Source organism: Rhyacophila brunnea, unplaced genomic scaffold (assembly GCF_057557595.1).
Source record: "Rhyacophila brunnea isolate RB1 unplaced genomic scaffold, BYU_Rbru_1.0 scaffold_6, whole genome shotgun sequence".
In the NCBI taxonomy this organism is placed as follows: Eukaryota; Metazoa; Arthropoda; class Insecta; order Trichoptera; family Rhyacophilidae; genus Rhyacophila; species Rhyacophila brunnea.
In genome coordinates this window covers 13,104,542-13,131,298 of record NW_028233276.1, presented here as the reverse complement: position 1 = coordinate 13,131,298, position 26,757 = coordinate 13,104,542, and the positions used below count along the sequence as shown (strand labels likewise).

The following is a 26,757-nucleotide window of genomic DNA, read 5'->3' as shown; positions in this document are numbered from 1 at the left end:
TAATAATCATTGCGAAGTTGAATTTAATAATAAGTATAGAAAATGTTTTGTGTGTTCGCCGAATTCATTAACTATGTATGAAGTTCAATGATGTTTAAACACATTTCCAATAAGTATTTTGCATCGCCCGAAGCTACCATTATTGTTTCGTGTATATAAATTTGTACTGAACCGAGGAATGAACGGAAACGTATGTATGTCAGTATATCTTTACATAGGAATATAATTAATAATAACAGGATATTCACAAAAAATATAACAAACTTCAGAATATTCAATATACTAATACTGCCTTCATAAAATTAATAGTTTTGTAGGTATTCCATTATTTCTATGGTGGATAGGTGATGCAGATGAAAGATAGTAGTAGTTGTTCGAGATGATGGAGGAGGCAATAATTACAAGAGTACAATCGACACAATATAATAAATATAATGATAATTCGGTGCTGTGTGTTTTTCAATCAATAAATGACCCACTATTTATTGACCGGCGCACTATGGAATAATATGTTGAAATGATTATGCAATAAATTACGGATCCGTTAACTCATAATCATAATAATATGAAATAATATTATATAATATACCGACTGATTGTACGTGAAAATGAATATTTAATAAATAATATTATAATTGAGATCTGGGAATCCGATGACAACCACAGTTTTAAAACACATTTATTTTTATTAAATAGAGACAAAAAGAACACTACTTACCAAAAATATTAGATACATTTTTCACTATTAAAAAGCCATAATTGCATACCTATAGTATGGCTATTAACAATGGCCTTGTAATCGTAGAAAATTTGTCCTGACTAGTAATCGTTTATGTGAATTCATGGGCCCCACATCGTGAAGCGGCCCCCCAGGCTAGGATCTTTGGCGGGCCCCCTTTACCTATCGCTAAGAATAAAGACAGTTTAACGCTCTACAGTAGCGTTTTCCAAATGGTGTACGCGGTAGAATTAATGAGTATGTTTAGTGTTTTATTGTACTTATAAGTATTTTAATATATCCATTTGAATGATGGAGATGTCGAGTATTGATACACAATTAAAAATTGTATCGTACAACCACATAACTTTAAATAATAATATTATTGAAGAAAAATAGCGCCGCGGGCGACTTTTTTTTACTAATAAAGCAAATTTGTAATGTGTGTTTATCTCACAAACCAGTTCGACTCGCCTCGCCGGGCCCCTCCTGAGACCGGGCCCCCAGGCTAGAGCCCTGTCAGCCCACCCCTTGTGGGGGCCATGTGTGAATTACTTACACTCCAGTATTAGAGCTAGGGGAAGCAAAATGTCGCGCCAATTCCCTCGGTCCATCGACACTTTTCGGGACCTGCAGCGTCTAGATGGTTTTTATAGTACTGCTGCGGGGTGAAGGTTGATAGAACGTTGATATAAGTGCACGTAATGTTGCACTCCCTGACGGCATCAGAAACATGTCATGGTCCAAGCCACGTGAAGCGTCTCTTAGTGACAGCATTTGCTGACGTGTCCGCTCACAAACTTGGATGTTTATAACACGGTCATACCAATGTACCCCAAAGAATACGAGTTAATATATTTATGAAAATGTAGTGCTTCTGGACAATGCACTTTTTGATTCATTATTATATAAATAATGTCAACAAATATCATCTTAATAACCAAAGAATTTAGAATCTAGATAGAAGGAGTCTTTTACGCATGTCATATTATGTATTTTGAAGGCAGATTTTAAAATCAATAATTGTTCATATTATTATTATGGTTGTATTATTAACAAGTTCATTATTTTCTTCTAGTACTGTCAGTACCGAAAACAAAAAGGCGGCTCATGTTCTGGCTTCAAGTTTATTGCTTTTTTAAAATAACCAATGTACGCATTTCTCTGTATTTTAAGTGATTATTTATCTAAAAAATATTGGTCTATGTATATATTAAATTGCCAAGATTGTATCTTTTTACGTGTATTATATATTTAAATGCCTGCTCTAATACGGCAAAATGCGTGAAATTTTAAATTGAAGATGAATTTAATTATACGTTATCTCATCCTATAAATATTTTAGCAATGTCTGCACATGCTAAATCATGTATGTTATTAATTAATTGGATTAATTTAAAATTATGGGGAAATCTCATAGTAGAAGTGTAAAGTTTCTGACTTGTAGCTAACTTAATCAGTAAACCAGAGGTACACACCTACAAACTTATCTGCAGAATGAGATGGGGGAGCCATTGTCGAAAACTACCCAATCACGACTCGTAATTGGCAAAATCTGACATTCGAATGATGTTTTTTAATATGGCGTCCTATGGTGGTTCGTTGTTCCATTTTTGGCCATTATCCAGATAAGTTTGTAGGTCTGTACTTTTTTGCTAAAGTTCTATTAATTTAGGCTACTTCTCTGTATAAGGTTTTTTCTAACATCTGTGTAAATACTAATATTCATGTACCTATATATAATATAATAGTTGGTTATAGTTGTACACTGTAGATTCGTTGAACAACCAGCCAGGAGGCATGTGCCACATATAAATTTTGCATATTTAATGCACTGCATCGATTCCGTGCGATACAATCGGACCTAATGTTAATATCACGTGATCTAACCGCCTCCTCACTTTTCCACTGGAATTACTAAATTACACTTCTGCTCTAATCCAACCTAGTCGTGCTATATTACCGTACGATGCTTTCACAACGATCGTGGTAATTTATTATTGATAAGTTATATTCATGCTTCCCCAATTCTTGGAAATTAACGTAGGCAGAAAGAGATTTTCTCATAACCTCGTGGCTTCACGATCTTTGCGACTAGGGAATCCAATCCCGAGCCAAAATTCTGATCCCGGGATTTTGGGATTACAATTTGACAATCCCGGGATTGACATTTTTTTCCATTGTTAATATAAAATTTTTATATTTACAAATACATTGATAAAATCGGTCAAAAATAAATCTAGTATAATTTATACTATTTAAGACATTTATTGTTAATATTGTATACGTTCAATCTTGGAAATACACAAGTTTAATTGAGTAAATAATATTGTAATATAAATAATAATGTGAATTTAATATGAGATTGCTGTTTCTGATAGTAAAGACATATTTAATGGATTAGCGAGATTTAAAATAGTAAAGCAAATAATCATGGCGTACTTATGGCCTTTCCGCTTCATAAATCTAATTAGTCAGCCAAATATGAAACTGCCGTAAAACGTATGATATCATGGTGGAATTACTTTGTTAAAAGTGCGAAACATTGTTTTTTTCCAATCTTTCTCATTTTTATTAATTCATGTGAAAAAATAAAATGAATCGGCAACCTACATATGGGTATAAATCAAACTTCATTCAAACTCAGTTTATTTCTAATGTAGCTATTTTTTATTAAAAGTATTTTTTCTGTTATATTTTCCATAAAAATTGATAAAAAAATCAATCCCGAAATCCCGGGATTATGTTTATCAATCCCGGGATTCATAGGTATTGAAAATAGCTCGGGATCCCGGGATTGGAATCCCTATTTGCGACGTAAGTAATCTGTGTAAAGGTTGAATCGTGGTGAATCCAATAATCAACTGACTTAGATGGAGAACGGTTTACATTTTAAATGTCAAGACAGACAGCCTAAGTTGCCAATAATTATGTGTTTTATAAAATTTGAAAATGAAAATGGAGTGGTCTGGTGACGTGGCAACTGGCATTACATCTACCATAAACAAATAAACATAATATAAATAATTACAAGATAAAAAGAACATTTTATATACAACGTTTTAAAATTTTCTGTTGAATCATATAAACTTGACTTGACTTGCTTAAACGGAAAAAAAATGTAATTGATAGAAATAATACTGTCATATTGATCTCTAACGCACGTTTATATTAATAATTAGTTACTTGGACCCCAGACCCCTAGCAACCAATAATCGTGTCGAAATAACTTTTCATACAAAACAGAATTAATTGAAAATAAATTCAATTCTACTTAAATATGTCTAAAAGTATTAAAAAAATGCATTGGCATCGTGTTCTGATATATTCTAAAAGTATAAAATGTCTAGCTAGTCGGGAAGTTAGTTAAAAATCGATTGCAAGTTTTGTACCGGACAAAGAACCACCGGACAAATAAGAATACGAGCTAAAAAAAACGTTGTAAAATTGTTAGTATAAATGAGTAGTATTCAAACGGCCACGGTTTTTTGTCAGCTGCCTACGGATAAAACACATTTGCAAATACACTGATAAAAAAGCAAGTGTGGCCATTTTTGCAGGATTTTTGTTGCATCAGTAATAATTATGCGTAATCTCGTGAAATGTTGTTTTGATTAAAGCGCGCAAATTTATACAGTGTGGACAGTCCAGACTACAGTTAATTCGATAAAAATATTTTCAAATATAACACATTGCATTTTTCAGATAAATGCTTGTGTATGAGTGTAGTGGCAAATGTTTACGAACAATTATTGTTCATTTTTTTTAAAGCCCACATAAGCACAAAGGCAATTATTTGCCAAAGTCACATTTTGATATAATGAGACATTCACGTTTTTTCAACTTTACTTAAATTCAATAATGTGAATGAATCTTTTGATTTATGGTATATGTAAGCAAAAACCAGTATATTTTCAATCGATGCTGTGTTTTTGCTTATGAATCTCTTTATACTATCTTGTTGTTTAGAATATTAATTACTGTATACGGTTAGAAAATGATAAACAATAATGTGACAATTTTATACTGAAATAAATCTTATATTGTTTTTGACTTTATGTCGAATGGTTCGGAATTTTACGTAGAGCATTATCTGTACACTCACTCAATTTGTGATTTTTGTCGAAAAGCTGCATTTTTCCTTATGCTGGCAGTATACTTAATTAGACATAGTAGATCTATGAGAAAAAACATTTTAAAAGTCTGATTGTTCTTTAAAAGTAGAAAATTCACCATATTTAAACTTAACAGAGGTCTATGAATAACCAATGTGGTTGTCGGAACGCATGGTCATGTCCAATACGAAGCAATTATTTGTAAATAATAATATAGTTTGGACCTTCAAATGATTGAAATGCAAAATACTGTCAATCTACATAGCATACGGACAAGCTTCAAACTATTTCCACCCTTTTTGTGAAAAAAAATTAATATAATCGATAATGTTGTTTTGAAAGAAACTTATATATTATTACTATACCAGCTATTTATAGACGTAAACAAAAGTATTATACCCTAAATGTTTCGGCCAAACTTATGTATATTATTTTAAGGAAATTACTAACCCTCAAAATTTATAGGCGAATTCCTTGTGGTTAGCGTACACCGCTTTTTCGGATAAGGGAAAACAAAATAGAAGTGATTTTCTCCCCCCAATACATATTTCGAAGGATTGAGATTATTGAATATTTAATCTTTGAATTTTTACAATCGCTGTGGTTTATATATGAAGGGTGAGTTTGTTAAATATTAATTGAAATAAAACCCTTTTAAGTATTGATAGCACCTCTTGTTTACATATATAAAATGTTGTCTATAGGTATTACTATTTTCCCGTATCAACTAGCCATTATGGTAGAGATCAAAATATGGTATTGTTCTAAAATTAGCTTTAAACAATAATAATAATAATTACAAGATAAAAATAACTTTTTTATATACCACGTTTTTAAATTTTCTGTTGAATCATATAAGCTTGGTGTCTATAATATAATAAGGCAATTGTCAACAAATCATTTTTTTTGCTACTTTGCAACAAACTAAACAAATATAGAATACTGAAATGTCATTTTTATTTCCATAGTAACGCACGTATATATTAATAATTTAGTTGCTAGGACCACCTCCTTAGCAACCAATAATAGTGGTTTTGGTACTGTTCGGTTAAAGCGGATACAGCGGAAAACGCATTTTGAAAATAGCCGATAAACTGGATTATTTGTTAGGTTAACCTAACCAAACCTAACTTAACCTAACCTAACCTAACCTAACCTAACCCAACCTAACCTAACCTAAACTAACCCAAACTAACAAATAATCCAGTTTATCGGCTATTTTCAAAATGCGTTTTCCGCTGTATCCGCTTTAACCGAACAGTACCAAAAGATTACGGATTTCTTCCGAAATAACTTTTCATACAAAACAGAATTAACTGAAAATGAATTCTATTCTACTTAAAGATGGCTAAAAGTATTGAAAGAATGCATTGGCATCGTGTTCTGATAATATATTCTAAAAGTTTCAAATGTCTAGCTAGTCGGAAAGTTAGTTAAAAATCAATTGCACGATTTGTACTGGATAAACAACCACCAGACAAACAAGAATACGAGCTAAGAAAAACGTGGTAATAATAAATTAAAGTGTTTCTATACCGAAATTCGACTGAATAGTTTAACAATTAATTTTTAAAAGTTCCAAGAATCGACAATGCTGAAAACATTCTGCCTTCTACTATTTATTTCAAAGGGGGTGAACCATCTTACGACCATGCCAATGGTATGGTAAAAGTCATCACGTTTTAAATCAATTTATGCTCCAAACTTTATGTAGGTGTAGTAAACACAAACACGTAGAATCTTTAAATTTTAAAGTTTAGATTTTGATATATCAACAAGGGTATTTTCATATTTACAGATAACATTAAAGTTCATAAAGAATTTTTAAAACAAAAATTACTTAGATATGTATATAATATGTATATTAAAAAATACATTTACAGAGAATTAGAAAAGTTAAATGTATATACTCTACTCCAGTGTTATTCAATATGTGCGCCGTCAAATATCAAAACTTCTAACAACCTATAACTATGATTACCATCGGTAGATTACGCAATTAACTATCCGTTATTAAGGAGTCGTGAAAATTGAAGATCTTCTATAATCAGACTGCGGCACGAAACGAAAAAAAAAATATTTAGAATATTTAGATCATAGTGTGATCATGATTGTTTCATTTTGTAAAAAAAAATGTTGTAAGTATGCAATTGAAAGTGTTCATTTACTGCAAACAAATTACCACATTACATTAGAAGTTAAGCACTAACTAGTATTACAATCGGAATTCACAATTTAATGTCACGGCCTGTGGAGTTCTTGGCCTTGTGTGCGCGCATAACTGCACACTATTCATCGTGTAAAAAACATGATTAGTTTGTCAGTATGTTTAATAAATCGTTATTTTCATATGAATGCATCTAATGGGCACATGTGAATCTGCGCTTCTATTTTTTAAATACCTCTAGAATCGTTTTCCGTATGAATAGTTACACTAATGAGGGTTAAAGAAAAAGGCGTTTTTTCCTTAAAAGGAGACGAGTGAATGTTTTAAAATATATTTCTTTCATACATTATCATCCAGCATGTGACTTCTTTCAGTTATAATCAACATTATAGTACAAGTTTATCAATTTTATTTTTGAAAATGGAATCGATAAGTATAGATTATTTTAATAACCATGTCCGATCCAAATAGGATCATATTAGCTTCCACAGAGTAGAGATTTCGCGAGTGGAGAACTGCAAGGTTCTAAGTGTTCGTCCTTGAAAAAACAAACCCAACAATGAAGTAGTATTCTAAGCTGCCTCATTGTTACTTTTGTTTCTCCAAGGACAAACACTTAGAACCTTGTAGTTCTCCACTCGCGATTTGTCTTAACTGATTTTTGTTTTTACAAGAAATGGATGTTAGCCAGTTGCTCAACCTATTAGGTCCATACTCTGACTCTAACCACAAATTGAAAAACAATATGAGTATTACCCATTAACCCATTATTCTAAATTGGGACCCATGACATTATAGGCCGATGCTTAAGCCGTCAAAATATAGATATTTATAGCAAAATTAAATTGTATTATCAATAGTTAATTTATGAAAGTGTGGACCGAAACATTTTTATGTCCATATTTCCACAGTCATATTAATATAATAAAACATATTAATTATACATTAATATTTTTAAAAACAATTATTAATGCATAATAAATGCTTGGGTACCTTGATTCTAATATATACGGACAACGAATTAACATAAGCTAAAAAATACACCTCTAAAACGAATATGTATAAATAATAATTTATATAGGCATAAAAAACGGTGATTTCCTTTGACGTAAATGAAGCATACGATTCATCAGAATATGTAAAAGGGGGCCTGGAAACAGTTGTAACCAGTAATACAATTATTATGAAAAATATACCAAAATATTAAAATGATTCGTATTTCTAACAAGTTTAATACCTATAAAACATTATCCAATAACAAAATATCTCCAATTAACATCAAGGGGGCCTTTGACATAACCACTTAGATACGTATTCGTACACAAAATCAAAAGTCATTAATATTATTTTTAGTTACATGATTTGATTCTATGAAAGAGTGACATTTTATGTGCTTTATCGCGAGGGTCTTAAAATCAGTCAATGCGCTGAACATAAAGAAACAAAACGTAATAGCGCCTGTACACGTGCATGGATTTACTTGCACCAATAGTATATATTTTAAACTATCGCGACAATAACTTTACTGTTTACACGTAAAAGTGGTAAATGTCTCGCCAATCTCATTCTTCAAGAATAAGCGAGACGCGATGTTGTCATTTTATGGTACTATTTGACAGGTCGTGAAAATCGGTTAACCCCAAAATGAGTCTGCACAGTATGACAGGTTTGCCACTATCGTTCTGCACAGGCCAATTGTCGCGTGAAAATTCAGAAGCTTCTGAACTTTTTTAATCCACGCATGCCATCTTGAAATTTGCAGGATAATACGTGTTTAGAAGTGCATTTTTTGTTATGGCCGTGATTATACGTACTCTTAGCAGTAAATGCATGCACATGTAAACGGGATAATAATTATTATTAATTGTGAATTTTATTTTTAATATTTTCTTTAGAAAAATAAAATGTGCCTAATGGTTTTCTTGCAATGTTCAGTTTGCTGTTTTAATGCTAACAAGGAATAATTATTAATAAAAATACATAATATAATATATAAATTTGAAATATATGATAGCTTCAATACTATGCTGCGATACCAAAAATATTGGGAAGCACTGACATACAGTATTCACTAATCATTAATAATAATTATTTTACCCTTTTTCTCAGACACAGCGTAAGTGAGATCGTCGACCGCTTTCCAAGAGTTGGTGATCATTTAGCACAAAATATCCCTCTTACGTTTGCCATCTCTACTAGTAGGGCTCTACTGAGTTCCCATTATGTTTGCGCTATATTTAGAAAAGGGAAAAAACGTAGACAATATTATTATCTGCAGCCATTTATTAAGTAGATTTTATGGCACGTTCTCGGTCGATACATTAACTCGCGCTTATCGTAACGGAGACTTTCTTTTTCAATAGTAATACCACTATATTTAAAGCGTGTTTATTTTATTCCGCAGAAAATATTTAGATACATTTAATAAAATATTTTTAAAGATTTTATTTAAATGTATTTTCGCACAGTAGGTATATTGAGGGGTCGAATCTAATAAATAAGATTTTTTTCCCGACCATGTCCGAACCTAATAAAATCATATAGGCCTCGACAGAGTGGAGGTTTGTAGTAACATATTTTGTTTGTACGAAAAATGGATGTCAGCCGCTTGCTCAACCTAGTAGGTCCATACCCTGACTCAAAAACAAATTGAAAAATAATACGTGTATTTGCCAGACTCAGGATTCGAGCCTAGGATCCACGACACTTAAGCCGCGCGGCCATCGTAGGTGAATAAGAATATATATGTATAACTGTTTATATTTTACAAAACACGATTATAGACAACATACGTACAGTTCACATTATACTTACTTAAGCCGGCTCTCACATCATAACTCGTCTCGCCTAAAACGTGTCGAATACGTCGGTGTGACGTCATCGTTATTACCAAAACACACGTTGCCAAATGGAGCTCCGCAGATTAGTCGAATGCGACTGTTTCGTTTGAAAAAAACATCTGCTGTTGCAATCGTCAAGTTGCATTCTTCTCGGGCACACATATAAACACCTTTGAATTGTCATTCCTATACCAGCTCGCCGATCACCGCATTCAAATATATATACGTTTCGAAGGCTATGCGCGACTGTCGAGTTTTGATGTGAGAACCGGCTAACTTCTGCGAGAGGATAGATTCGACAGCCCTTACCTGTAATCTAGAGTTAGCGTCAAGTGACGATGTCACATCGTTACTTCTTCTCGCTAACCGATGACATTCTCCTTTACCTGTAGCCTGTTCTTATAAACGGCTCACTGGCAGAACATTTTGTCTTAGCAGACATTTATCATTCTTAAATCTAATCGAATATTTAAATTATATATCATATAAAATAATATAATACAGCCAGCTCATGGTTATAAGATCATCAGAAGCCAGTTCCTGCCAGATCATTAGTGATATTTATATAAATGCAGAGGTGTTTATTTGTGAGAAATCTGAATTTCATGAGAACGGCCAAAACCTTCCTCAAATTTGTAATTTTTTTTAACTAAGAAATTTCACTGATAATTATTTTAAACGAATTGCAAAAATGTAAAATATATCTTTAAGCTAAATTAATTCTTGCTAAATAGTATCTTACATATTTAAAATAAAAGAAGTGTCGGGTAATTCTTTTATTACTCTACCATAATATTATATCGAGAATTATATTATTAGTTTTTCAGATGGTAATATTCCTATCGACGAGGAAGCCTTTTGAAGTCTCTTGGGACGGTCCTCAGTAAATTCGTCATAGTAATTATTCTACAATTGATTTTTTTACCTTGGTACAACGAAAACTTAAATATCATATAAGAAATTTCGTGAAATTTTCAGAACCATTACGTACCAGATAATTTTTACTTTGATTTTTAAAATTATCATTTTTGCTCATTTATCGAGTAGAACATATTGATTTCCATGACCTGACTAATAATGATTGATATACCTTTTTATACTCTTATGCATTGGACTACAAGGACTGCTATAAATGACAAAGACATGAATACATTACATATAAGAAAAAGGGTCATTAGATCAGTTTTCACATCAGTACATATTATATTTGTATGTGTAAAACGACATTTATATAAGTATTTAATAGTTTTATGAAAAAAATAATGATTATATACATTTTAATATATTACCATGTCTTCGTGGAATAGTAATAATAGCTAGTTGAAAAAAGCTATGTAGAATTTACAATCGCATATTTGAAGCGCCAGTTTCAAAACCCTTTAAAACGATTTTAAGTTGTATTGAGAAAAATGAGAAAAACTCATATCTATCAAATCTGTGAACTTTATGTATTTATTATTTAATTCGTGCATTCTAAAGAGTATTTTGGCTAATCCATTTTAGGGGTAGTTATTTGAAAAGCACACCCAACCATTTTAGCAGGTTTTGAAATTTACCATAATTTTTGATCATACGTATTGACAGTTTTTGGTGTTTTTTAAAGTTCAATCTTTGGCTATCATATAGATAACAAAAATATCTATCTAAATACATATCTAACTCAAAAATTTTCAAAAATCGTTTTAGGGGGATTTGAAACTAGGCGCTTCATTTATTTGACTTTTAAGATAATTTGACTAGTGATTTTTCAGCGGAACTTATTAACATGTTGAAATTGTTTTCAATAACCACAAAATTGAAAATACTATGTTTTAGTTTTAAAATTATAGTTCAAGGATATATTATTCTTAATCGAATATTTTTTTTAATTTATGTGCAGTTTATTTATTTGTACATTAATTTTAAAAAGCATTAAAAAATGGCCCATTTGGTTTAAACTATTAATAATATGTCCTTTTTGTATGCAACCATTTGGAAATTATGTACCATGACAGTAAATATATGAATAAATTATGCACTTTTATTATTAACAATCAAATTAGTATTTGCAAAAACCCCCTATCACTAATAATACAATCAATAGACGTATATATTGACAAAACACTACATTTTATTACTACATTTAAGAGGTGTAAAATCGTCAATACTGGGAAAATAATGGCAACTTATTGGGAATTTAATTTTACGTCTTCAAAGATAAGTAAGTCTTGGGAATTATCTCTTTTCTTTTTGAAAATAAGCCATTTTGTATAAAATATGTGCTTCGAGTTATTTTTTATGTTTATTTTCCAATCTTTGTGTTACATGAATACGCTTTTAATTATTGTCTAATAACGACGCCATCAAAATATGTTTCAAGGTCAAAAATAGAAATAAGTCTTTTTGAAAAATCACTCCTCATTTACTCACCTTGGTCACCGGTGCAGTTGAGTTAGTTGTGAATATTCAGCACTTAAAATATTAGTAGACATGCATAATATTAATTTTCCACAGTATATAACTTGCAAGGAAAGGAAAACTCGTTGGAAAACTTCAGACAAAGAAAAATCTGTTGGGGATTTGTTCTTTTATTCTCTGTTGAATTCAAAGCGAAAAGTAATCAGGGCAGTGTTTTAACGACATGGACTTATATGGACTTATGCCACTCATTAATATATTACGTCGTACGTAGTTGGTTATTTTACGTTATTTTAAAATCTAGGCAGCTACTGTCTTCGTAAATCTTAAGAAAACTTTCTTAAGCGTACTTTTGAGAAAATTTTAAAAAATCACGAGGGAAATTCGGGTAGAAGGAAAATAAATTTGAGGCTTTTCGGTTATAAGCTAATATATATTTTCTATAAATCCTTGAGAGATTTTCGCGCTTATAAAATAGTGTTTGATATTCCTACTCACTTAAGCAAACAAAGTTCAATATTTTATGCTTATGTATTATTTTGTTTATTGAATTAACAAACAAAAAAGTTTTTCACACCCCTTAGGTACGTTTCACTTTTTTATCAACCCTAGCTTCGTCTGTTAAATATGCATATTAGGGTGCCGGGATTTCGCTATTTATCGTAGTGTTAAAATAACATCATACTGCTAATGGTTTTGAAAGTTTTTTTTTTTGTAATTCTACAATATTAATGGTATAATGTGCTAACGTTGTAGGTATTTTAGTTTTTTTCACAGAATTTGTGAAAATATTAACCATTTTTATATCATATTAACTAATAACATTATTAATGGACGACGCACTCAATACAGTAGCTAGCAAGTAAATTCGCGCATTCGCACGTATAGGTAGACGTCACGCAATTTCCATTATGCGATATCATGCATCGGGAATTTATAGCAATATGACCTTTATTGTAATGGCGTTAGAGAAGTGTTTCTAATGTCAATGTTCATTTGAGCGAACCCGTTCGAACCGAACCATTCGGCAGACCAAACAAAAAGCATCAGGAATTTATAGCAATATCACCTTTATTGTAATGGCGTTAGAACAGATTATGCCATTCAGCAGACCCGACAATAAAGTGAGTGTCATTTTTTTTCCAGATGATTCGTCCATATTAATGTCATTGATATTAACCATCAAATCCTAATATTTTTTTCAATTCAAATTGTGAGTTAGTTGGAATTATTTGAAACAAGGCAACAATCGTCTTCTTACCAATATTCGTGTATAAGCATTATTTTTTAAACAATTAAAACACTTAAAATGTCTATTAAAAATTGGCGACCAAATTTCATTACATTTCTCTATCCTGGGCTAGTCATGTCAGATTACGAACGCTTTTGACATTGAGTCACTTATGAAGATTCTGTCACCAAATGAATCTTCTTTTGCCTACGCATCTGCTGCCGTTTATCTTTCCATGCATTATCGGCTGGAATAAATCATATTTCTCATTGCAGATAATATTACCGAAGTATGCAGACATTCTGCGCTTAATGACAGCTATACGTTTTCTTGACCTTCTTAAAACTTTCTCATTGGTACCTACCTTAAGTGAACAGCCCTTACAAATCGTTACCGTACGCTAATACAACAACACCTCAAAAGTCTCCAACCTTATGATGGTCCGTTGCTTTAACTTATTTGTATAATAATTATTTTTTTTAATATATCAGATAGAGAGTTTATGAATAAATCTGACATTACAACGAGTACCTACGTACATGTACTCAATTTATAAGCTATTAATTTGACAGCTTTTTCTGTCTACCAAACTATCCGAACACTATCGCTAACTCAAAAATTATAGAATTAATTTCTTTGTGTAACTATTAAAATATTATTCTAAGTAAATCAATCAATAAATTCAAATAAAATAAAAAAACTTCAGCGATATACATAGTATGGGTAAAATATTTAGGGTATTTTGCACCATATATTAGACCTATATGGTGTAAGCCACGTAGTAGAAGAAAACGGGAAAGAGGCCAACAGAGAGCCATTATTAAATAGAAATTGTGGAGTTGGCAGTTGGTATGTCAATAATTTAGGTATTTAGGTTTATATATATTATAAATTTGTGTACTATAAAAAAATCAAGGTCATCCGATATATATAGCATGCACATAAAGTACAAAGAAATTAGCGTTATGCCTGATTTTAGAGACAATGTCAAACTTCAAATTGTAATATTATAGCCACAACATGATGCCGAGACTTACCAACTTTTGGCAGTAAGAGTATGTACATTAGTCTATCACGGACTTTGGAGAGATATATTGATGGAGCATATATCTAATGTAAATCTTTCTTTTCTATTTGCAAAACATCTTAATATAACAGTATCACGTCAAGCAAAACATATTGGTTGATTAGATACAGTGTTAAAATGTCAATAAAACCAAAAGAACCCATTGAAAACAAAATACAGTAGGTATACTGAAAAAAGGCCTAGAAAATATTTAGTCAAACCGTTTACATAGGAGGTATAGTTGTCATTATTTTGTGATTAGACAGTTATAGTTATTATTTTAATTGGGACTTGTCACTGTTATAATCACTCACTCCGCGAGTATACATTTTGCTAATGCGAATACTACTTTGATGATCACACTGAACGAAACTTTTATATTTATATAAACATCATAATAATATAGTTTTTATGAAATATTTATCATCATCATCGTCAACTGAGTTCGATTCACTGCTAGATGAAGGCCTCCCCATATACTACTTCCACTCGGTCTCCAGTTATTTGCTGCCACATGCATCCACCAAACTTTATCAGTTCGTTTAACCCGTTAAATTTAATTACTAATTTTAGTGAGACTTAATTAGATTTTTTACAAACGATAAAACTATTCGGAATGATAGTATTTATTTTGATACAAATAGCATAACAGCACACTATTTTAAGTTATTTGAATGAATATATATAGGTAACGGTGGCGTGAGGTTGAGGTAGGCTATTAAGATTCAACATATAGTGCAAACTAAACTTTTGTCAGTGATACTTATGTGTTTTCATTGAACTAAGAATACAATTTGCATATGGTGGTGGTTAGTTTTTAAAATTCAATTAAACCAAACCATAATAGTTTTGGTATGCTATGGGCGATCCAACAAAAATAGTGCACACTTTTTCAGTCATACTTATTTGTTTTCGTTGAATTAAGAATACATATTACAGATGGTGTTGGTTAGTTTTTTTTTAATTCATTAAGCCCTGCCAAACCAAACCATAATCAACAAAAAATATTCTTGGCTTAGATATTTATAAGAAAAATGATTTTTTTAAATTAATTTATAAAATGAGTTTATCACTTGGTATTCACCATTACATAAATATTGTTTTCCGACAGGTGTTTCTCTCATATGATGAGCTTTATCAAATATAAAGTGGTTAAAGTAACTTTATCAAGTATAGAAACGCGTATCTTAAAACAATCTTGTGATAAAAATACCAGGTAGTTTAAATCTATTTTTCTTAACGACATGACTACTTGTATTACGTATTAATCCTCGAGGGTTTTTAATCTTTTTTGATATTATATATTTTGTATTTTTACTATCGTGAGTAAGCAATCAATCATGTATTTGTGAAATTTTTCAGATTTTTATTCGTTATGTAACTAATCGATCCAATAATAAACACCTTGTGATAACTGGTTTATTTCCCTTTCTTATATTCAAAAGAAGGCTTTAAAAACCTTAAACCTTTTAATAAAAGTGATACTTAATTATAAAAAAAAACATCAACGCTGTTTGTTACATTTGTAAAAAAACGTGAAGTGGTATAAAAAATAGTATATGTCAGTATTCAGTGGAACAAAGGTTAATACGAAGCATCGGTAATTCTTTTTTTGCTAGTTATACCTACAATACAACAAAAGTGATTTATCAGTTATTTATTACCTTACCAATTGACAGGTAGTTTTACACCTTGGATAAAATTGCCCAACCAGTATACAGGTTTAAACTTAAAGTGCAAATCGGTTATCATTTGTTTATGATAATACTGACTGACTGAGTGGTTTCGTTTGATTTAACAAGAGTGCACAGTCCAGTTCCCTCGCAGCGATTTCAGGCTTGTTCCACAGGCGTCGAAGGAGAAGTTCTTCTGGGCAGGCTGAGGAGCCTGTCGAAGGTCCGAATGTGGTGCCAGCGCATGTGGACGGTGACGGAGAGGTCACGGGAGGGCGGGGCCACCTATTGGGGGCTTGGCGACAGCTGCTGACGGAAGCCATGAACCGAGACGAGCAGGAGTCGCTCTTCCGCCACTCCAGGAACCTCACAATCGCGCCCAAGCAGCGACACAGCTATGGCAACATCCAACAGGTTGGTGCAATTCAATTTTATTATCGTATTAAGGCGATCCCACACATAAAATATAAGCGATATCAACTTAATATATACTCAAAAAATGCTACAGAATTTTTTCTCGATTTGCCACATGGAAAAACGTCAATATATTATATTATCTGCTCAATTGTTAAGGCTATACTTCAGTTGAGGCATTCTCTAAAAAAGATCGTGACTCGGCGATGCGCGGATTGTGCAAATGACGCGAGCCGAACAAAATATAATTTGTCATAAAGAACACGCGTTCATTTAATGTTATGTTATTGTTATATTAGTCATAATAAGTGTATATTCATTGACATGTTTTCTTTTTCAAGTAAATGGGTAACTTTTTTAGTCATCTTTACACGACTTAAGAATATATTCCGCCGACGCCATCACAAAACAAATTGACATGCTTACACCTCGACTGTCGGTCTCCGATTGGCGACGAGTGAAAAATTTCGTCCCACCTACTGTTGAAAATTATTTGCCGTTTCACTTATGTATGCTCTTAAGTACCCAAACCAACTTAACTTAATGATTATTCCAAACAAATAGCACGTGGATAAAATTTTTGTATTTATCCATCAAATAGAGATATTATACATACCCATTGTCATAAAGATATGTTATTATGCTCGTTGACTATCGTCGTAATAGCATTCGTTTAATAACCGATAACCACGGTAACTCTAGCGAAATCGATAGGAATGGGGTCGCATTGCTACCAACCTAGATGCAAGCACCAACCGTGATTTGTGTTATCGAAAATATGGTTAGATCAACTCTGTGTAAGTAGGTACATAGTGCATTAAATTAATCAATACTATAATCATGACCCCCACATCCTGAAGCGGGCCTCCAAGCTAGGATCTTTGGAGGGCCCCCTACCTATCGCTAAAGATAATGGCAGTGTGACGCTTTGCAGTAGCGTTTTCCAAGTGGTGTACGCGGTAAAATTATTGTGAATATTTAGTGTTTTTTTTTGTATATTTTAATTTAATACATCCATCTGAATTATGGAGTTATCGAGTATACACAATTACAAATTGTATTGTACAACTACACAATTTTAAATAATTACGTTAAAGAAGGAAAATACCACCACAGGCGACTTTTTTTTAACTATTAGAGAGAATTTGTGATACGTGTATCTGGTCGACTCGACACGCCGGGCCCTTCCTAAGCCCGGGCCTTCAGGCTAAAGCCCTGTCAGCCCCCCTTTGTGGGGACCATGACTATTATAATACAATGTGTGAATCCACAGTAAATGATAATATCGATCTAGTTGGCATGGAGCGGTTGCGTCGAGTTTTCATGTACGAGCCTACTAAGAGAATAGTCAAAAATCAAATTGAAATAATATACCAACCAGTACCGGAACGGACAAAGTACTGATAAAGTCAATAAATTTTATTCTAAATATATTCTTTGAAAAATGATGTTTATATATTTTATAATATTTAGTCAATGTTTTAATTTAAATTTAGTATGCCATTTTGTCTTGTTTGTTAATCAATAAGTATCCTAAAATATTGCGACCACACAATAACAAAATGAGAAGACACAATTGTTTTTTTTATTTACTATAAACGACAAGTTTCTTTTGGTTGTAAAATAATCGACCAAGACTCTTCTATGATTAATAATCACACATCGACTGCTTAATCCGGAAACCGGTTAACTCCATTTAGGCAAATTTTTCAGGAAGGAAAAAAAAACTTATAAAAACTATCGATCGGAATAAGCTGCACTATGAATCAATACTCTATTTTGGCTTCCCTTTTATGTATAAAGAAAAAAATACAAAAAGCGGAGTTGAGTCCATTTACGATATTGGAAATTTGGCACCTGCAGTTGGCTGTTTTATGTGAAGAACAATAACACATTTATTTATAGGTTTAAGAGTTTGAAATTTTGTGTAAGCAAACATACTTTATAACAAAATTCCATCAAAATCTCATTTTTGGTCAAAAGTGTAGTTAGCTGGTTCGCAGATTATGCAGTCGACATCTCTTTGAACTATCTTTATCACCGATGTTTACTATCAAGAATTAAAAATTATCGTATTACCTAAAATCATGACTATCATCTTTTAAACATCGACTCAGATTTTGTTCTCAAAATATAATGTTCAAAAATTATGAATATTAGGTACATATAATTTTGAAAAATATTAATAAGCAAGTATACGTAAATACTTTTTCAGTACGTCGTAAAACGCAAAAATGGTTCGAAAGCACTGATATGTGAGTACTAGTTTCAAATTTATTTACGTCGACAAACTTTTATTTCGCTATTTTCACCACAAACCGATCGTCATACTCAGAATTCCCAATAGAGTATTTTAATACGCCGATATTACTATAATTATCAAAAATCTATACTTTGATATCGGTGAATTGCTATATTAATATCATCTAATGAAGGTTGACGATTTTACTAGTAATATCTGATTTTAACCCAATTTTGATACTAATTATAGAGGTTGGAAACATGTTAGAAGGCCGTATTAAGTTAGATGTAATAAAATATGTTTAAAAAAACTTCTATAGAGATGTATGAAATTAAAGCAAAATAGGAGCACTAGTTCACTGATTAAGTTCACTTCCGAGTGACTTTGCATTGTAGGTTAAATTTAAGAGAACTATTGATATGTCATCTATTTTCCAATTTGGGGTGCGTCTAAAAAAATATCTGTCACGATGAGTAGATAAGCATACAATAATTATACTAAAAATCATGTAAAAATTGTGTAAAATCGTGTATAACTCCCATTCACTGAGTCCAACGTAGCGTTGCCCATCGGGTAGCCATTATATATAATTAGCATGTTATTTAATTGTGGTAATTAAATATTAATTTAAAGGTCCGCACTCAATGGGTTTTAATATAGGCCACAAATTTAAACATGCTATATGCGTTTGAAAAATAATTTCAAATGTCATAACTAGGGATTGCAATACCGGTTTTAAAAATCCAAAATACCAGAATTTCCGGTATTAAGAAAGCACACTCGTTTACATTTTTTAAAATGAATTATTATAAGTTATGTGCTGCTAAAATGCAGATATATTGAGTGAATCCAAACAAGTGAAAAAATAATTAAATACATTTCATCGAATATATTATTTACATAATACTATTTCGAAATAGAAAACATTAGTTACAAAAATGTTCAATTATTCTATAATTATTGATGACTGTACAAGCTTTGAATAGAAGAAGCTTTTCCTGAAGCCGGACTTATTTGCACTTGATGAACTTTTGAGCGCTTTAGTTAAAATTATCAATACGTTCAAATTATTTTTGTAAAAATCACTAGTTCTACAATAATTATGACGAATACATATTTTTAAATGTCAACATAACAAATGTGGGTATGTAGGTTTTTGCTATAAAATAATATTTAAAAGATATTTTAATAGCTATATTTATCGATAAGCACATACTTCTGTTTTTTTAATGTTTAATAAATACCGAAAAACCGGTATTGACATTTTCATTCGGTATTGCAATCCATAGTCATAACAGAATTAAAGTATAAGACCTGTTATATTTATAGTCCAAATTTCTTAGCTGTAACCTAATAATGCGTCATTTAAAAATCTTCAATTAGATGTAATTAGGCAACTTATACTTCTTTGTAAGTTTTCAATAATTCTCTCAAAAACGACATGGGCTCGCGTCACCCTGGTTGGGAATCAAGTTTATGTTTAAACAAAAATGACATTTCTGACAACATAATAACGCAAAATTATACGCTGAGACAATTACTGTGAATAAAATCAAAAAATTCAGTCGATTAGTTAGTTACTAAAACACAGTTCCATGTAAATTTTGTTCCGTATCATTAGAATTCCCGTCGGAACAGATTGACGATAAAACAATTATGATAGTTCCGTTAAAGTTGTCAATTAAAGTGTCATCATCATTAAATCGTATCGATCCACTGGGAAACGAAGGTTTCTCCAAGACCTTGCTGTCCAGGTCAGGCCTTGGGATCACAGCATGCTATCGTATCTCAGATGCTTATTTAATTATTCAAATTTCACCACATGTAATAAGGTAAACCGGGGGGGTATTCGGATAACCTGAAACCATAAAATTTATTAATAATTCAAAAATATAACATACTCTGTGTATAGTTCTAAATATATTTTTTTTGTAATATAATAAAATATATTATAGAGCAGGGTTTCCCAAACTATGTTCCGCGGAATACCAGTGTTACGCGACCATTTGGAAAGATTTTATACACTGCAACATATTTAAAGATCTTCTACTAAGTAGAAGTAAAATAAGTAAAACTAAAATAATTAAAGAATCTACTTCATATTGAAATGCGAGTGATGATCAATCTCCACTGATGTTTATGACGTCAAGTATCTAGATAGGTCATGGCTCCCGCAAGGGGGGGGGAGGGGCTGACAGGCCTCTAGCCTGGAATCCTGGGCTTATGGGGGGCTCGGCGTGACAGATCGACCAGTCAAGTGAGATAAACACACATCACAAACATGCACTAATAGTAAAAAAATGTCTTCAAGCATACTAACATTTAATAATATGTGGTTTTGCCATACTTACAATTTTTGATGATTGTCGATATAATTGTGAATATCAACATATAATTGGATGTATTAAAAATACAAAAAATCGATAAAAAAATACCCTTAATTTTACCTCGAACACCATTTGAAATATGAAACTGTGGATCGCCACGTTGCCTTTAACCTTAGTAATAAGTAGGGGGCCCGCTTCGATATGTGGGGGCCATGATCTAGGTATAGGCGAAGGACCATCTTTTCTCACACTGTGCGTATGAAAAAGATGCGGTATATTGTTTTTAACTGACCGGCTGACAAGTGTTGTCACTTTAATGACAGAGTTGCCAAATTGGCAGAACGGTTAGCTACGCTAATAAATAACCTACCAAATAAACTTAGTTCCGTTCAAATTTCCGGGTTTGCGAAGTGTTCCACTGCAGAAAAAGTTTGGGAAACCCTATTCTAGAATGTCCTTTTAAAAATGACTACAGTTTTTTTTTTGTCAAAACTTGATTGACATTATTGTTGTTCTAAAATTGAATTGTTATAATATTAAGCTCAGCATACAGTAATAGTAAAAACTTCATTGTAATTTTTTAAAACGTAGAATATTTAAATATAATTGGAAAAATTAACAAAAAGGCTTAACGCTACGATATCACAAACGAACTGAAATAATCTTTCTACAACTAATTAATTATTTGTTTAGGTTAACACACGTCAGAATTTATTGATTTTTTCCAACTGCACATTAGTTTTTTTTTTTTACTTTTAGCTGAATCTGCTCCTAATAGACCATGTCTACTCTAAGTTAAAAGCCTGTTTTAGTTTAGTGTTGTACTGAAATATTACTACTTTCTATTATTACGTACCTCTACAAAAAAAACCTATTGAGGTATTAGCCCACAATACCAAAAACTATCCATCTTAATACAGGTTCTTTGTAGCAAAAATATTAACCTGTTAAAGTATTCTTGTAAGTAAAAGCAAGGGTAAGGCTTACAATAAATTAAAAATGAATCCCTCCAAAAGTATCAAATTTGTCAAAGAGGCAGTCATATGTGTTAATGTATATTTACATTTCACGGTCAGTGTTTCCAACGTAGCTTTTTTTGCCAAATCCAGATTTTTTAAATAGGCATTCAACTATCAAAATTCGCATCTGGCATTAGAGTATTAGCACTTTTTGATACCGCAAACAACAGATTAACTTTAAAAGTAACATGCTGGTCTTTTAGACATGGCACCACTAAAATAAAACATGTAACATTCAATTTTTTTTAAAGGATGACTTTATTTTGTACTTGCATTAATTTTGAATCGTACCTATGACTTATGTCATCATTAGCAGAGTCAATACAATGTTCGATGAAAGTATTCTTTAGCTTCCTCTACTCTTTTTGGTCCCCAGTTCTTTGCTGCCACGTTCATCCTCCAAACTTTATGAGTTCGTATATCCACTGGATTTTATGTTACCCCTGTAGTAGTTTGTGCCCCTTAGGTAACACTGTATGACGGCATTTGTCCAGCGGTTGTCCATTCGCCGAGCAACATGTCCAGGCCATTGCCTTTTATATCTGTTTATCGACCTATCATATCCATATTATACTATTGTCTGCATAATGACTAATTTATAAGTTACGTTGTTTAATTTTGAGAAAAACTAGCAACACTGGTCAAGATAATAACACAATAACGAAAAACATAATCAACATGTCAAATCAAATCTTGTCTCCAAAACCACACTCATATTCAATCCAAGTAAACAATAAATAATGACAAGGTAAAAAGAACTTTTTATATAAAAAGTTTTAAAATTTTCTGTTGAATTATTATGCTCAATATGCTCAAACTTTTACTTGATATGAAGTAAATAAAAAACAAACAAATATAGAATACTGAAATGTCATTTTGACATTTCATTTTGATTTCCATAGTAACGCACGTATATATTAATAATTTAGTTGCTAGGACCATCCCCTTAGCAACCAATAATAGTCTTTTACGTTTTATGGATTTTTCTGAAATAACTTTCCATACGAAACAGAATTAACTGAAAATGAATTCAATTCTGCTTAAAGATGGCTAAAAGTATTAAAAGAATGCATTGGCATTGTGTTCTGATACATTCTAAAAGTTTCAAATGTCTAGCTAGTCGGTAAGTTAACTTAAAATCGATTGCAAGATTTGTACTGGACAAACAACCACCGGACAAACAAGAATACGATCTAATAAAAACGTTGTAAAATAATAAACAATTCTTCTAAATAGACTTCGTAATTAGGAATGCAATATGGGTAGACACCTAAATAATATTAAATACATTCTCAATATAACTCCGACAGTATTAAAAACAGGAGATTCTTTTTGAAAAGCCTATAATGTGATATGTAGGTCAAAATAAATTGACCAGTAGATAAACGTCAAGGACGCGAAACAAATGCAGTCTAGTTACGTGTAACACCACATTTACTCACAGTCAAAGGAAAGAATCGATCGAATGTAAAATCGATAGGGAAAGTGGGACAACGTGTCATGATTAGCTGATTCGATATTCAAGGTCGAGAAGTTAGGGGTCTAGACAGAACCTTTTTTAATATTCATAGCTGATAATGTGATAACACAGCCTTGATGAACATTTGAATCGAATGTGTTGGATAGGTGGATATCCTTGAGATAATACCAAAATAATTCATCATAATTATTATATAGAATACTTAATTCTATATTTTTCCAGATATTGAAGTCTAAAATATGCACAGGTCTTCTGTGAAGTTTCAGTTTGAAATAAGAACATTTCATATTTCTGTCATTTGCATTACGCGCTGAGATAAATAGTTATGTATTGATTATTCTTGTGATGATATTATGATTATACTAAGTGGTTCCTTAAAATATTGGGGAACATTTTGCAAGGCTCTAAAAAGATTTATTGGAGGGTTTTAAAGGATTTTCTGCCCATTTGGATGACTTTGTTGGTTCTTAGTTGTGGAAATAAAACTAATTTTACACACGAAAGACAACGCCAGCATAAAATTTCTATTAATTAAAAATAATTTAGATATAAGTTCGTACATCCTTAAATAGGTTTTATAATTAGTCATATATAGAGTCTCAATATTAGAGTGCATTTTTACACATTGTGTACATTTTTATTTACACAATAGGTAGATAGATAATAGAAAAAATAATAACAAAAACCTGCAGTAATCACCATTCTTGCAAAATAGGTGGAGAGGATTTTGGACACACGATATCATGATTTACCTTTTCTCCGATGTGACAATTTAATCAAAACGTCATTATATCAGCTAAGCTATTCTTAATAGTTAACACGTTTCTGTTATTTTCATTACTACAAATTAACACGCATTTGACAGCTCGTGGGTGGAGCGCCGGCGGCGGCTGTAACGTAAGTAGTTAGTATTAATTTTCAAAATAGTTTCACTTAGCATCTCAATTCTCAATATTATACTGTAGTCTGTAGTAATTGACGTACTCTATCCCTCTCTAAAATACTTAGAATGGTTATGAGAGGCAGTGTTCAACGATAGAACGATTGACGGTTAACTCCTCGAGATAATTAATTGCCAGAGTACACAAAGTGATAAATGTGATACATATATTACATTTATCACGTTTTAGGAGTTATGTGATATGTGAGAATAGCCTCGCAGAGCTATTACAAATACTAGATAGGTATTAACCACATAACGGATTAATAAATAGAGATGTAAAAGCTATCACCATGGACCAAAGTTCTGAAGCAGGGTAGTTTATGGCCTGACCGCCATAAAACCCAAGAAAAAAAACCGCGTCGACTGTTACCAAATATTGAAACCACGTTACATTAACGTGACAAACTAAAATGCATAATATTATAATGATACAGGCTAACTCACAGAACAGATAATAAATAGAATACCGATAGGCTATATTCAACACGCCGCATCTTGATGCACTGTTTTGAATGTGTGAGTGTCCTACGAAAATGAAGCACGCATTATGCACGTGCAATAGTGTGTGTAATACACCAACATTAAATGAGCGTAAATGCATAAACCGAGAGCAGTTTTCAGTATTCGACGTAAAACGTATTCTTGACACGTGTGTAAGTTTAACCCGGATTCTTCCTTACTCGAGACGGTTACCTGCTATCGCCTTACCCGTTATGTATTTCAGTTTCCATGATTTCTGAGTTCCCTGGGCTAACTATTTAAAATAGCTACAGAATATATTAATAAATAGAATTCCAATAGGCTATACCGCAATACACTACATTTTGATGCAGGGTTTTAAATTTGTGAGTGTCCTACGAAAATGAACCACATATTATAAACGCGCAATAGTGTGTGTTGCAACCTTCAAATACACCAATATTGAACGAGCGTGAGTGCATAAACCGAGAGCGGTTGTCAGAATGAAATATAAGTATATTCTTGACACGTGTTTAAGTTTATCCTATATTTTTCCACACTCAAGATCGGTTACCTGTTACTCCACACTCGTTAGGTATTTCAATTGCTATTATTTCTGAGTTCACATGTTTAAGTTTATTCCATATTTTTCCACACTTGAGATTCTTAGCCTGTTATACCACACCCAGTATCATAAGCCAGTTAATTCCCTATATTTTTTAGTGTTCCCTGGGATGAACCCTCCGATACTTGTAATATTTTAGAAAATTAATTCTATTGACCGAGGATACTTGATAGAATTTGAACTTAAATTCTAATTAATTTGAGTTTTGTACAGCCATCTTTTGCGATCCGGGCTACGCCTTTCGGCACTTTGCCAATGCACACCCACTAATGGTAAATACCTACATACAAACTTGTAATTTACACGACGAATGGGAAATTACATATATTTTTGTGATTGTCATTCCTCACCGCTTCAACCGTGGATTACTCCACTTTTCCGAGTATATTACCCATACCCAGACACTCTGCACTTTGGGTCCAGCGATAAATGTCCGGTCTGCGAGTATAACTTAAGGTGTTCACCTACGATTTCTTGCGAGCTGTCTCATCATAAATATTAGGATCATTAGTGTCCATTTGTATCGTCCGCGATTTCTTATCTTTTGGACATGCCGCATCGGAATATTAAAGCAAACATTGGATGCCCCAGATAGTTGTACAAATTTATGAGTGCCACGGTTTTGCCAGTAGCCACATGCCTTGTGTGTCATCGAATGCCGAGAGGAGTAGGGCCAACCCGTTGAAAAGGCTGTTTGATACCCAAATCATTAGCGTCACGATCCTCAGTAGAAGCAGAAGAAGAAGTAATATTCCATTTACCTAAATAATTTGTATATTTTTCGTTTCTGGGGTAGGGGGTTATGACAAAAACCACCCCCACCCCCACTCCCTCTTATGTGTGCGCCTGTCCAGGCATCCCGTATGTATTGAGCAATCATTGTCACTCTCTTGACCCGTATTTGCATATTGTTATCGAACTCAGTACCCAAAATACTAGATGACATGAAAAAATAATCGTTAAAATCGACACGTCATATAGTAACATTATTAGAAGTCATATAATATAAACTACTTTGGTCACAACAATAATTTCATCCTA

The 26,757-nt window shown here is 32.2% G+C and overlaps 2 protein-coding genes across 2 annotated transcripts in view; both read left to right on the top strand.

The window, feature by feature from the left end:
- Positions 1–26,757, top strand: part of LOC147065215 (potassium voltage-gated channel subfamily KQT member 1-like) — a 306,976-nt gene that overhangs the window by 103,312 nt on the left and 176,907 nt on the right. The gene's annotated exons all lie outside the window — the stretch shown is intronic.
- LOC147065216 (uncharacterized) overlaps positions 1–26,757 on the top strand; it is a 62,487-nt gene that overhangs the window by 17,780 nt on the left and 17,950 nt on the right. Inside the window, exon 2 of the mRNA XM_085956688.1 lies at positions 15,897–16,621. Coding sequence (XP_085812814.1) covers positions 16,529–16,621 — 93 coding nt within the window. The 5' untranslated portion in view covers positions 15,897–16,528. The remainder of the gene's footprint in view (positions 1–15,896; positions 16,622–26,757) is intronic.